Raw genomic sequence first — 12,584 nt, forward strand, 5'->3', positions numbered from 1 at the left:
CTTTCTATTTTTAGTAGAGATGGGGTCTCGCTCTTGCTCAGGCTAGGTTCGAACTCCTGAGCTCAAACAATTCACCCGCCTCGGCCTCCCAGAGAGCTAGGATTACAGGCGTGAGCCACCGCGCCCGGCCCCATAGTCAGTTTTTAAGAACGTTTTACGGGCACTTAAAAAAAGAGTATTTCTATTTTCAGAACATTGAATTAAACATACACCAAACAAATATACCTTATTAATTACATCATTCTATTTTTCCATATCTATCTTATTTTTGCTCTGCTTGGTGGACTGATAGAAGTAAATTAAAGCCTCTACCTATTTTTGTCTATTTCTCCTTTAGCCCTTTTTTTTCTTTTTTTCTTGAGACAGAGTCTTGCTCTGTTGCTGGGGCTAGAGTGCTAGAGTGAGTACAGTGGCGTCACCCTAGCTCACAGCAACCTCAAACTCTTGGGCTCACGAGATCCTCCTGCCTCAGCCTCTGAAGCAGCTGGGACTATAGGCACTCACCACCATGCCCAGCTAATTTTTTGTTGTTGCTATTTTTAATTGCCCGGCTAATTTTTTTTTCCATTTTTTTAGTAGAGACGGGGTCTCGCTCTTACTCAGGCTGGTCTGGAACTCCTGACCTCAAGCAGTCCTCCCACCTTGGCCTCCCAGAGTGCTAGGATTACAGGCGTGAGCCACTGTGCCTGGCCTCTCCTTTAGCTCTTACTTGATGTATTGATACTCATAACTATTAGATCTTCCTATGAATTATTCTCCTTAGAATTGAAAATAACACATCTTGGTTTGATTTAAAACTTTGGGGGGTGGTGCTGAATTTCACCTTCTATGGTATTAATATTAAGATCTTGACCTCTGATTTCTTTTTAATTTTAACTTGCTTCAGTTACGTTTGCCTGTTCTTTTATTTTCCCTTTATTTTAGGTGTGCCTCTCATATAACATAGAGTTGAATCTTCCTTTTATGATCCAATCTCTAATTTGAATTAAACCTTTTCATACTTACTATTATATTAGATATGTGTTGGAATTCTGTATTATTATATTGTTATGCCTTTCCCTCCTACCCAACATTTTTTTTTAAATGTGTTGATTGTTTTCATCTTACGCTATATGGTCAGTTTACCTTATTTTGGGGGTATAGTATTTATCATATTTAGCAAAGTTTTAATTATATAATACCTATAGTCCTCTATTTCTTTAGATCATGCATTCTCAATGGAGGCAGTACTGCCACCAAGGGAGTGAAAATTGGTTCTTATGGGGAGTGAAAAAAATCTTAGCTATCACAGTGGTTTATGGCTCCCCAAAGCTCAATGCTACCCAGCATCATCACGTTCCTTAGTATTTATTTCCCTCATTGGTCTTATTGGGTATCACATGTGCAGCGCTGACACTAAGTTCATGGAAGATAAAAATGTATACAAAGTCAGGGTTATAAAACTATGGAGAATAGATAGCTATATTAGAAGACTTCTAATCAATTACTTTGTCTCAAAGTCATATGACAAGAGGTTACTTCCATTGGCTGCCTTGTGGGTAGTGTTTATGTTTGATTATCAATACTTTTGTGACTTGGGCTTTGAGAATTAATTTTAAAATTTGTAATTTATTATTTAATTCTACAGAAGTTATTTTAGGCCATCATTAATCATATCAATTGCTGAATAGAAAAAATGTCAATAATATCTGAATGAATATCTAGTAGCTAATTAAGTTAAAACTTACTTTCTTATATTAAGCAAAAGTTAAAAGTTTGCTGAAATAATTTTTAAGAAATTAATTTTTTAATTGTTTTCTTTTGCTTGACAAATAGCAGTTTCGAATGATTTTTAAAATTTGACTATATTGCTATTACTGTTTTATATTTATATAAATTGCTAATTTGCTTGTATAATTTGATGGATTACAGTTTATTTAAGCAAAAAGATTACATTAAGTGTTTCCCAGAAAACAGGGCTACAAAGTTAAGTTAAATGTAAATCATTTTCACATTTTTAATTTAAAATTTTTGTTTAGTCATCCATAACCTTGTCTTGAATAAAAAGAATAAGCTTTATATTTATGTATATATAAAACTCAGAAATATATAGCATACATAAACAGATAAACAGTACATCTCCGGTATTAAAATTTCATAGGTTTGATTAGAAAAAAATGTTTAAAAAGATCCATTAGGGGAACAATAATGAAAAAAATGTTGAGAAACACTGCTTGAGACAGTATCTATTAACTCCCTATAATGAACAGTGTTAAAATTGCTGATTTTCTTTTTTCTATTTTACCTTCTGTCATTCTTCTTCCTACCTCAATATTTCAATAAAGTATCTTTCTTCTTTTTCTTTTTCTTTTTTTTTTTTTTTTTGGCAATTCATTTCGTAGCCAGTAAAGAATCTTTCTGACTGATTACATTTGTATTGCTGAATCTGCGTATACTCACTTGATTTGTCAGCTTCAAATATTGTTGTTTGATTTATATCTATTGCAGATACGATGATCGAAGTACTTCTTTCCATCCTCCTTCTCACTGTCCCAGTTTTTTCTTAGCTGTAACATTTTAGTCTTAGTTCTTAGTTGTAAAGTGAAATATTGCTTACTACCAGTTTTTTTGCTTTAATCATCTCTTATTCAGCTAAATATTGTCCTTATGAAGGTTCGTGGGAATGATATCCTCAAATTCTTGTTTGTTCAAAGTAGTCTATACTCGTAGGACAGCAGAAATGGTTGTGAAATTTTTGCCTCAGACTTTGAATAATAAAAAGTGTAAGAAAGATCAGCAAAATTTTTCAGATAAAGAGCACTTAATAGGGGGGAGAAGGATAATTGAGTATGATTATCTTCTGGCATTAAATGTTGTTATAAGGCTGGTGGCAGTGGCTCACACCGGTAGTCCCAGCATTTTGCGAGGCTGAGGTGAGAGGATTGCTCGAGGCCAGGAGTTTGAGACCATCCTGGGCAACATAGATCTCATTTCTGCAAAAAATAAAAAACTTAGCTGGGCATGGTGGTGTTCACCTGTAGTCCCAGCTACTCTGGAGGAGAAGGCAGAAGGATCACTTCAGCTCAGTAGTTCAAGGCTTCAGTGAGCTATGATCATGCCACTGCACTCCAGCCTGGGCAACAGAGCAAGACCCTGTCTCAAAAAAAAAGAAAAAAAAAGAAAAGTCATTGTAGAAATATCTGAAGATAAAAAAATGATGTTTCTTCCCCAGCTGTTTATGAAATTCTTTCTTTATATTAAAAATTAAATATCTTTCCTGGGGTATATGTTGGTATTGACTAATTTTTGTTAATTTTCTCAGGTGCGTGATGTATACTTTCAGTTCATTTATTTCAGAAAGTTTTTTTGCGTATAAAATATTTGTCTTTTCCAGTCTTTGGGGTTTCTTTACCAGTTATCATTGCATATATGTTGGATCTTTTTTACTTTACTTTTTACCTATCATTTTCTTTTTTCCTTTTTAACACTTTTAAAATTTCATCTTAATTTCTGGGGTTTTTCTATTTCTTTTTAAAGTAAAAAATTTCTTGTGTCAATTTACACGTAATCTCCTATTTTATGTTATTGCTTTCTGATTCTTGCCACCTTTTCATTGAGTTCTTGTATTTCTGTCTTGTTTTTCTTCCTAAAGGTAATGTCTTCATAAATTTTTATAAGTTAAGTCAAAATATTTCATTTGAGGGCGGGTGCTGTGGCTCACACCTGTAATCCTAGCACTCTGGGAGGCCGAGGTGGTAGGATCACTTGAGGTCAGGAGTTCGAGACCAGCGTGAGCAAGAGTAAGACCCTGTCTCTAGTAAAAATAGAAAAATTAGGCAGGCATGGTGGTGAGCACCTGTAGTCCCAGCTACTCAGGAGGCTGAGGCAGGAGGATTGCTGGAGCCCAGGAGTTTGAGGTTGCTGTGAGCCAGGCTGATGACAGGGCACTCTAGCGCAGGCAACAGAGCCAGACTCTGTCTCAAAAAAAAAAAAAATTTTTTTTTCATTAGAATTTTCATGTTTCATGACATTTTTCTATTAAGTATTCTTTATTCTTTGCTGATCTTCCTTACCTTTTTATTACTCAACGTAGAAAAGGTTGGATTATCTTAGCCCAGATATTTGTAGGAAGTTCCTTCAGGAATATGTTTTTGCTGGGATTTTGCTATTTCACACACATCTTGCCTAAGTGTCTGAACTTTCTCGTTGACCCATTTCTGTCTAGTTTTACCAGATTTTTAACCCGTTTTATTTTCGAGACAAATAGTTTTATCACTTTAAGGTTGAGTTTCTTATTTAAAGGAATTTCTTTTTTTCCATTAGTTCTGAAATCTGTGCCCTAGGATTCCTCACCATTTGCTTTCCCTTCCTTGCCTTATATTGAAACTACTTCCTATCTTAGCTTATCTTGACAATCCTTATGCATTTTTCTAATATATGGATTGTGTATGTCTCCTCACTTTGGTGAAGATAGAGTTTATGGGTTTTTTTCCTTTTTGTTTTAGGATTTCCCTTTATTTTTCATAAAATTCAGGAGAAGTGGGAAATTATTGTCTCACATGGTCTTGTTTTTACTGGAAGCCTCTTTCTTAGTCCAGAAGAGAAGGATCTAGTTACTTTATTGATCTTGTTCAATTTTGAAATAAAGTTTCTAAAATTTGACCACACTCAATTTTCTTGATACATTTTTCTGGTATTTCAGAAAAGCTTTATATAATAGAGAAGAAAAGGCAATTTATAATATTAGTAGCAGGGTGCAGTGGCATGTGCCTGTATTCCTAGCTACTCAGGAGGCTGAGAGGCAGGAGGATTGCTTGAGCCCAGAAGTTCACATCTGGCCTGGACAACATATCTAACTCCTTCTCTTAAAAATAATACTACAAATAATATAAAATTAGTATCAGTGCCTCTAAAAAAGAATAGGTAATTTTAAACTGGCAGTGATATATATGGTTTGTGTATTTAACAGGTACAATATCATACCTATACATTGTACAATACAATAATGTATTGAACAGTGTCCTAGGTACTGTGGTAGGCATTAGGCAACCCGGCATCTAGTCAGAGAGGATACAAGCGAGTAATATTCATCTAATAATGGATGAACCTATTTCAGATCATTCTGTGAGAATTTCATAAGTTAAGTAAAATGCTTAGAGTAGTAAATGTCACTTAGCAAGTGCTGAGGAAGTGCTTGCTGTTGTTACTATATACTGAGAGATAAGCACAGGGTACTTATCTAGTACCGAATATGTAGAGGTAAGTACATAGAGAAATAGCTTATGGTTCAGGGATAAATTTTCAGAAAGAAGGGATGTTTGACCTAAAGAATTACCCAATCAGATGGGATACATGGATAGAGCTTTTTAGCTAAAGACAATGGGACATGTATAATTAGAAGGGCATGGAGATAAGAGAAGGAAACAGGCAACACAGCAGCACTTTGTTAGCACTTACTGGTGGGTATGGCTGGAAGAGAGAGCAGTAAGGGATAAAGTTGTAAATGAAAAGGTCTCCAGTAAGCTGTCATAGGCAGATGCTTTATTACTGTACTCGCAGTGCCTACTATTATATATAGTTTGACATATTTACTGAGCTGAATGCTTGAGTTTTATCCTCAAAGCTACGGGGAGTTACTGGAGTATTTTAAAGAAAGGAGTGATACGTTCAAATTTGCATTTTATAAAAATTTCCCTGGTACTATGTAGAAGATAGGTAGGGGTGGTAGATAAGAGAAAAAGGCATGGAAATTGATTAGGAAGTTATTACAGTAATCCAAGTAAGAAATGGTGAGGGTATAAACTAAAGCAGTGGCATGGGGAATAAAGAAAGGACAGATTGGAACAGGTTAGGGCATGGTGTGGATTGGATTTATGGTATGAATAATGAGAGGGGAGAATGAGAGTGACCCCTAAATTTTTTTACCTGAGTGACTACAAAAATGGTAGCACCACTTATTTAGATAATCAGTAGGAAGAGAAGGTATTTTAGACATGTTGACTTTGAGATGTCCATGAGACATTCAGCTGGAGCTATTCAGTAAAATAAAATTGTTTGGAGTTCTGGAGAGAAATATGAGCTAAAGAAAAACATCTATATATATTAGTTGAAGGCAAAGGTGTGGATGTAGCTCTTTAGAGTATGTCAAGTGAAAAATGAAGATTTTTGACTGAATCTTTGGGAATACTGATATTTAACGGCAACCAAGGAATAAAGAAGACAGAAAAGTAGTGGATAAATAATAGGAAAACCAGGATAAAGTGGTGCCACTGAAGATGAGGCAGGATATTTTCAGGGAGAAAGTAATCAATAAATTTTAAATATACAAAGATATCAAGTAAAATATTAAGAGTGGTTTCATAGTGGGGAATGGTGGAGCAGAAATTAATTTATACTAAAAGGAAGAATGTAAATTATAAACTCTTAAAGGCGTTACTCTAAAACACATGATAAATGTTGAATGCCTTTCATCATAGTATAGATGTAATGAAATAGACTAGAGTTTAAATATTACATCTACCATTTAAGAATTTTGTAATGTTAGTCAAACTCTTTAACTTCATCTGTAAAATGATATTATTAATAACATATACCTCATAATAGATAAATATAAAGACCTAGGCACTTTTTTTTTTTTGAGACGGGGTCTCACTCTATTGCCCAGGCTGGAGTGTAGAGTGTAGTGGCATGATCATATTAATAGCTCACTTCAACCTCCGGCTCCTGGGTTCAAGTGATCCTCCTGCCTCAGCCTCCTGAGTATAGGTGCGTGCCACCATGCCTGGCTAATTTTTCTTCTTATTATTATATTTTTTTTTAAAAATGAGGTTTCAGCATGTTGCCCAGGTTTGTCTCAAACTCCTGGCCTCAAGCATTCGTCCTGCCTAAGCCTCCCAAGTCTCTGGGATTACAGACATGAGCCACCACACCCAGCTCTGACAATTTCTAATGCAGTTCTAACACATGGGTTTTTAATCCTTTTTGAAGCATGTTATTCACAGCAAAATTCTAAGTTTTATGTGCTTTCTAAAATAAGATTTCAATATGTATATTTCATTACTTTTTTGAAAAAAATTTTGCTTAGAATGGTATTTTCTCAGTAAGTATTCTTTTCTTTTAGCAAGAAAAAAAAGCAGAGTTTTTCCTTAAAGCTTTCCTGTATTAAATATTGACCTGACAATATCTCTGTTACAGAACTTTGCCAGAGTTAAGATGCAGGTAACAATGTCACTATCCTCCTTGGTGGGCACATCTCAAAATTTTAATGAAGAATTCTTGAGACGTTCTCTAAAGACTATATTGACATATGCTGAAGAAGATCTGGAATTGAGGGAAACAACATTTCCTGATCAGGTCAGAAATGCTGCTTTCTAGATCATTAATTGAAATAGGCTTACTAAATAGGCACTTTCCAGATTGTTAAATCAAATGTTGGTTTTTGCTGGAGGATCCTTTATTTATCTTTCAATCTACATATCATTGCCATAGATAGGACTGAATCTTTTTGTTTTATTAAGCTATCCTTCTTTTTTGGAATAGTTAATATCTTTGGTGTTTAATTCTATGTATTTGTAACAAGTAGAACAGTAGACTTAGTCAATATGGACAAAGTTTTATGATGAAACATTATTCCCGCTTATTAATCGAACAGTAATTTGCCTTAAAAACTAGTTTCTACCAACTACCTTTTAGTAAAATCAGAAACATAGGAGAGAAATCTCCTTTTGTTCTCTTGTATTTCCTATATCCCTATATTTTATTTCTACTAATAATTCTACTTGTTTCCAGGTGAAAGAACTGTAAAAACATAGTCTGCTGAGGAATTTATATTACTCCAGCATATATACACTCTGTAGAGCTATATCAGTATTATATGATTTGTTTTGAAATCTTCAGATGTTTATCTGAAATATCTCCCAAATTGATTTAGCGATTGCAAATGAATAACAATTCAAGAATGTTTTTCATATAATTCTCTGCTGCAGGTACAAGATCTGGTTTTCAATCTCCATATGATCCTTTCTGATACTGTTAAAATGAAGGAACACCAGGAAGATCCTGAAATGTTGATTGATCTAATGTACAGGTAGCATTTGTTTGATTTGTTTGATTCACTTATACTTTATACAAGGGCTTAGTAAAACATGGAAAACATTAGCTGAAAAAAATAAACATACAAAAATTATTTAATGATTTCTCTAATGGTAGATTGAAGAGTCAAAATGCACTTTTTCCAGGCTGCTTTTTCAGATCTTCTGTGTCACTTCTCTTAAGAACTATGCAAGTATATTTATTGATTATCAAAAACAAGAAGATTTTTAAAAATAATCATAACACATATTGAACACCTTGGTGTCCTGGGCCTCAGACTTCCTAGGAAGACCCAAGGCCCATATTTTTAGTGTAAGAATCAGTCTTTCAAGAAGAAAATACAGTATAAGCATGTTTTACCATAACATTAATTACCTGATTTTCAATATAGTTATGCCTAAATAATAATATTTATAGGGAAACATTTTGAAAAATTTGTGATTCCTTTTGTACCTTTATTGATACAATAGTAAAACTTAAGAAGTTTTCTTTGCCATATGACCCTCTCTCTTCACAGTTTTGGGGTTCATTAAAGGTACAAATAAAACAATTTTATTCTCTTTGAAATAAAGATGATGTGATGAAACTACCTTTTATATGTCTTCTTCTTTTCCTTAAGTATAAAACTTCCCTATGTTTCCATAACGAACACATAAACTCTCATACTTTTTCCCTTACTGATTGTTTTCTTACTGGCCAGATTTTAATATGGTATGTCTCTTTTTGTCCCCAACCCACAACTGATATTCTCCATCCCATAGGTCACAGTTATTTCTCTAAGCATACACATTTTCATACCACTGAAAAACTTAATAGGTTTGTGCAGTAATAGAAACTTGTCTAAGTTAACTCTGAGCAAGCTATCTAAATTCCCTCCCAACTTGGGAAGCATATGCTAATTGAGAATTTCTTTCCTTATTAGAATTGCCAAAGGTTACCAGACCTCTCCAGATCTGCGACTGACCTGGTTACAGAACATGGCTGGCAAACACTCAGAACGAAGCAACCATGCTGAAGCTGCGCAATGTCTGGTCCACTCAGCAGCACTTGTTGCTGAATATTTGAGCATGCTGGAAGACAGGAAATATCTTCCTGTAGGATGTGTAACATTTCAGGTAGGAATCTGCCAGAGGTACATTATATCAAGGTATGTCCTGTTCTAGTTTTAGCTTTTTCTCACTGGTGTTTAGATTCTTTCAGTTTGTAAGGAAAGCTTAATGACTTAAGCCAAAGCTACATAAGGTGAATTAACATTTCACTGTCATTGTCATTAATGCATTTTTAAAAAGTATTTCTTGTTAATTCTCTTTCCACAGTTTCTTAACCTTTGAATTATCAGTGCTATGTATTATATATTTATTCTTTTTGCCTTTACTGCTTTGTAATCAGTTATAGACTTTAGCATCTATGAAAATGTATTATAGTCAAAATACTGAGAATCAGAATTCAATAGGATGGAGTTGATCTGAACTTTAGAAAAAATAAGAAAAAAAACCGAATTCAATAGAAACTCTTTATTGGCTTTTACTTAACACACCGGATAAACTAACATTCTCCATTCCTTGTATAAAGTATACTAATACCATGACTCACAGATGAGTTTACCCACTAATAGTGGTATATACCTCTGACTCATGAGTTGAATTCTTTCCTTACCAAGAGTCAGTTACGCTTTGCTTTTCTCCAAAACCTGTTAATGTCAGGTTTGGGATACAAAATTTAATTAAATATTATGTCTTCTGATGAAATAAGAATGCAGAAAGAAAATTATTGCTTCTTTGAAAACTAAGCTGAATGTTTTGCAAAGAATTAATAAAGGTGGGTCTCCAAAACAATTGCTGTTGAATTAATTTTGGACCAGACAAATATAAAGGATTGGGGAGAAAGCTGCTAAACATTTAGGATAATTTGGTAATCTTTTCAGTTCAAGTTTTCACTCTACTTTAAAGAAACCAAAACTGGAAATCTTAAAAGAAGGTTGCATTATGCATATTTACTCGAGAGATTATATGGAACTCTGATCTGGAGACCCATGCAAAAAGAAAAGGCCTTAGACCTACTTCAAAAAAGCTGATAAATGAGTGTACATCTACTATAAATGTTTGGGTTAAAATAATAAAATAAGGTACGTATTTATGATTCCTTTTTTAGAAATAATGGCCAATTCAAATCTCATTGGATAAGAGGGCTTTTATTATACCTGAGTTTTTTCATTAACTGAATGTATATTAGATAAGCTAAGAGACCATTTCACCTTAGATATCTTATGTCATATCACTATTTTCTATAGCCCATGATTTTTCTTAATTTTCTTTCTCACAATTTTTTATTAAGAGAAAGGTTATCTAGCAATTGTGTTTCCATTTTATTACCATCTTTAAAATATAGAAAGTTTTTGGAGATTTATCTTTTACCATTATATCAACTCTTCTTTTTTTAACCTAAGCTGATAGTTACATTTCATCTTCAATTATTTCTTCTTATACATTTTTCATACTAGGAAATTAATTCATTTTACAAACCTTTTCACTATTTTCTCCCCCTAGAATATTTCATCTAATGTTTTAGAAGAATCTGCAGTCTCAGATGACGTGGTATCTCCAGATGAAGAAGGTATCTGCTCTGGAAAGTACTTTACTGAGTCAGGACTTGTGGGATTGCTGGAACAAGCAGCTGCTTCTTTCTCTATGGTAGATGACTCTTGTTCATTCTTTTCCCACAGTTTCATACCTCTGAATTATCAGCGACATGTATATTTATTCTGTCTGCCTTATGATCCTACTTTACTTTTAACATAGTTTCTTCTAAGTCCCTTAGAAACTATCTAGGAACAGATTTTCTTTCAAGATTCATCATCCTTTTAATCTTAATAATCTGTCACTTCCCTAAGTGTTTTTCATTTGCTTGTTTATGAACTAGCATGTAATCTGCAGCAGATATTTTTTGGTTCACAAAACTTTTACCACTACACATTTTCTGAAAGTTTTAAATTTAAAAACAGAACAAAATAAACAAAGTCTCCAGTGATTTAAGTTCTTGGATAGACTAACATGGCTCTGTAAATAGAGCTTGTCTATTAGATTAAAGGGAGAATCTTCTTTCTAGTATGTTGGACATTGCCCTGGTGTCCAGGAAAGTTATGGCTACTCATCCTGTTGGTCACATAGTGATCCTTATTAGGTAGGTATTGGAGGCCTGGGACTTACTTTTCAGGAGCTTTATAAACTACGTTCTGAATCCCTTGCCTTACTACTGTACCATGCTATATAACCCCAATCCTTGTTTCCTCCCATCTGTATATGAAGAATTGAAGCCGTCAGGTAGAACCCAGATGGGATGTTTATTGGAGGAAGAGAAAATAGCTGAATCCCTGCTTGAACCATGTTGTTAGGGTCATCTGCTTTCTCTGATTTTTCTGCTGTGTGTTTAGTTTCCCAGCACCAAGGTTTAGGAGACACTGAGGTTCACGTAAGGGTAAGAGAGAAACTTGAGGTAATATGCAATGCTGCCCTACTTCCCCATTGTATTACTGTTGGGAATTAATTGGTTATTTCTTCAGCAGGCCTTACCCCTATTTTGCAGGATATTGGTTAAGAGATAGATTCAGGGTGAGGCACAGTGGCTCACACCTGTAATCCTGGTACTTTGGGAGACCGAGGTGGGAGGATCACGTGAGGCCAGGAGTTAGAGATCAGCCTGAGCAAGAGCTAGACCCCCGTCTTTACAAAAAACAGAAAAATTAGCCAGGCGTGGTGGCAAGTAGTCCCAGCTACTGGGGAGGCTGAGGCAGGAGGATTACTTGAGCCCAGGAGTTTGAGGTTGCAGTGAACTATGATGATGCCACTGTACTCCAGCCTGGGTGACAGCGAGACCCTGTTTTAAAAAAGAAAAAAAAACAAAATTCAAATCCTGGCTCTGCTACTTACTAGTTGTATTATTTCAGGCACAAATTACCTAACCTATTGGTGCCTCACTTTTCTTATCAATTAAATACATCTAATAATAATATCTGCCTCATGGGAGTGTTGTCAGGATTAAGATACATAAAGTGCTTATCACTTTATGTGCCTGGCTCTAAGAAAGTACTAGTGTGTTTGCCATTATCATCATCTTCATCATTATTGGAACTTAGAACCAGCTCATTTAAACATAATGATTGAGACTCTTAATATTTTTTCATTCTCCATTCCCACTGCTTCACTTGACCAGCCTTAAAAAAAAAAAAAAGAGTATTTTTTTTCAGACTTAAAATATTAGGTGTTGGTCCTCTTTAAAATGTCTTGCCTCTGGGGACCTTGATCATCCCAATTCCTCCCCTAGACCATTGTGAACTAGCAGGAGGAAAAGGGTTTTGGCTCTTGATGGAATATTTTAATTAACATAACTCTATGTGTGTAATTTTAATAATTCACATTAGTGCATTTAGGTTGGGGGACAGTGGCCTATATTACAGAAGATCTTTTGCAGTTGTATATAACTGAATTTGATTCTTTTTCAAATAATCTGTTTGATTC

The 12,584-nt window shown here is 34.5% G+C and overlaps 1 protein-coding gene across 1 annotated transcript in view; it reads left to right on the forward strand.

Moving 5' to 3' along the window:
• Positions 1–12,584, forward strand: part of DOCK7 (dedicator of cytokinesis 7) — a 229,483-nt gene that overhangs the window by 186,278 nt on the left and 30,621 nt on the right. Inside the window, exons 33-36 of the mRNA XM_012639329.1 lie at positions 7,174–7,332; positions 7,965–8,065; positions 8,993–9,185; positions 10,617–10,760. Coding sequence (XP_012494783.1) covers positions 7,174–7,332; positions 7,965–8,065; positions 8,993–9,185; positions 10,617–10,760 — 597 coding nt within the window. The remainder of the gene's footprint in view (positions 1–7,173; positions 7,333–7,964; positions 8,066–8,992; positions 9,186–10,616; positions 10,761–12,584) is intronic.

Source organism: Propithecus coquereli, unplaced genomic scaffold (genome assembly GCF_000956105.1).
Source record: "Propithecus coquereli isolate 6110/MARCELLA unplaced genomic scaffold, Pcoq_1.0 Scaffold14, whole genome shotgun sequence".
NCBI classification, from domain to species: domain Eukaryota; kingdom Metazoa; phylum Chordata; class Mammalia; order Primates; family Indriidae; genus Propithecus; species Propithecus coquereli.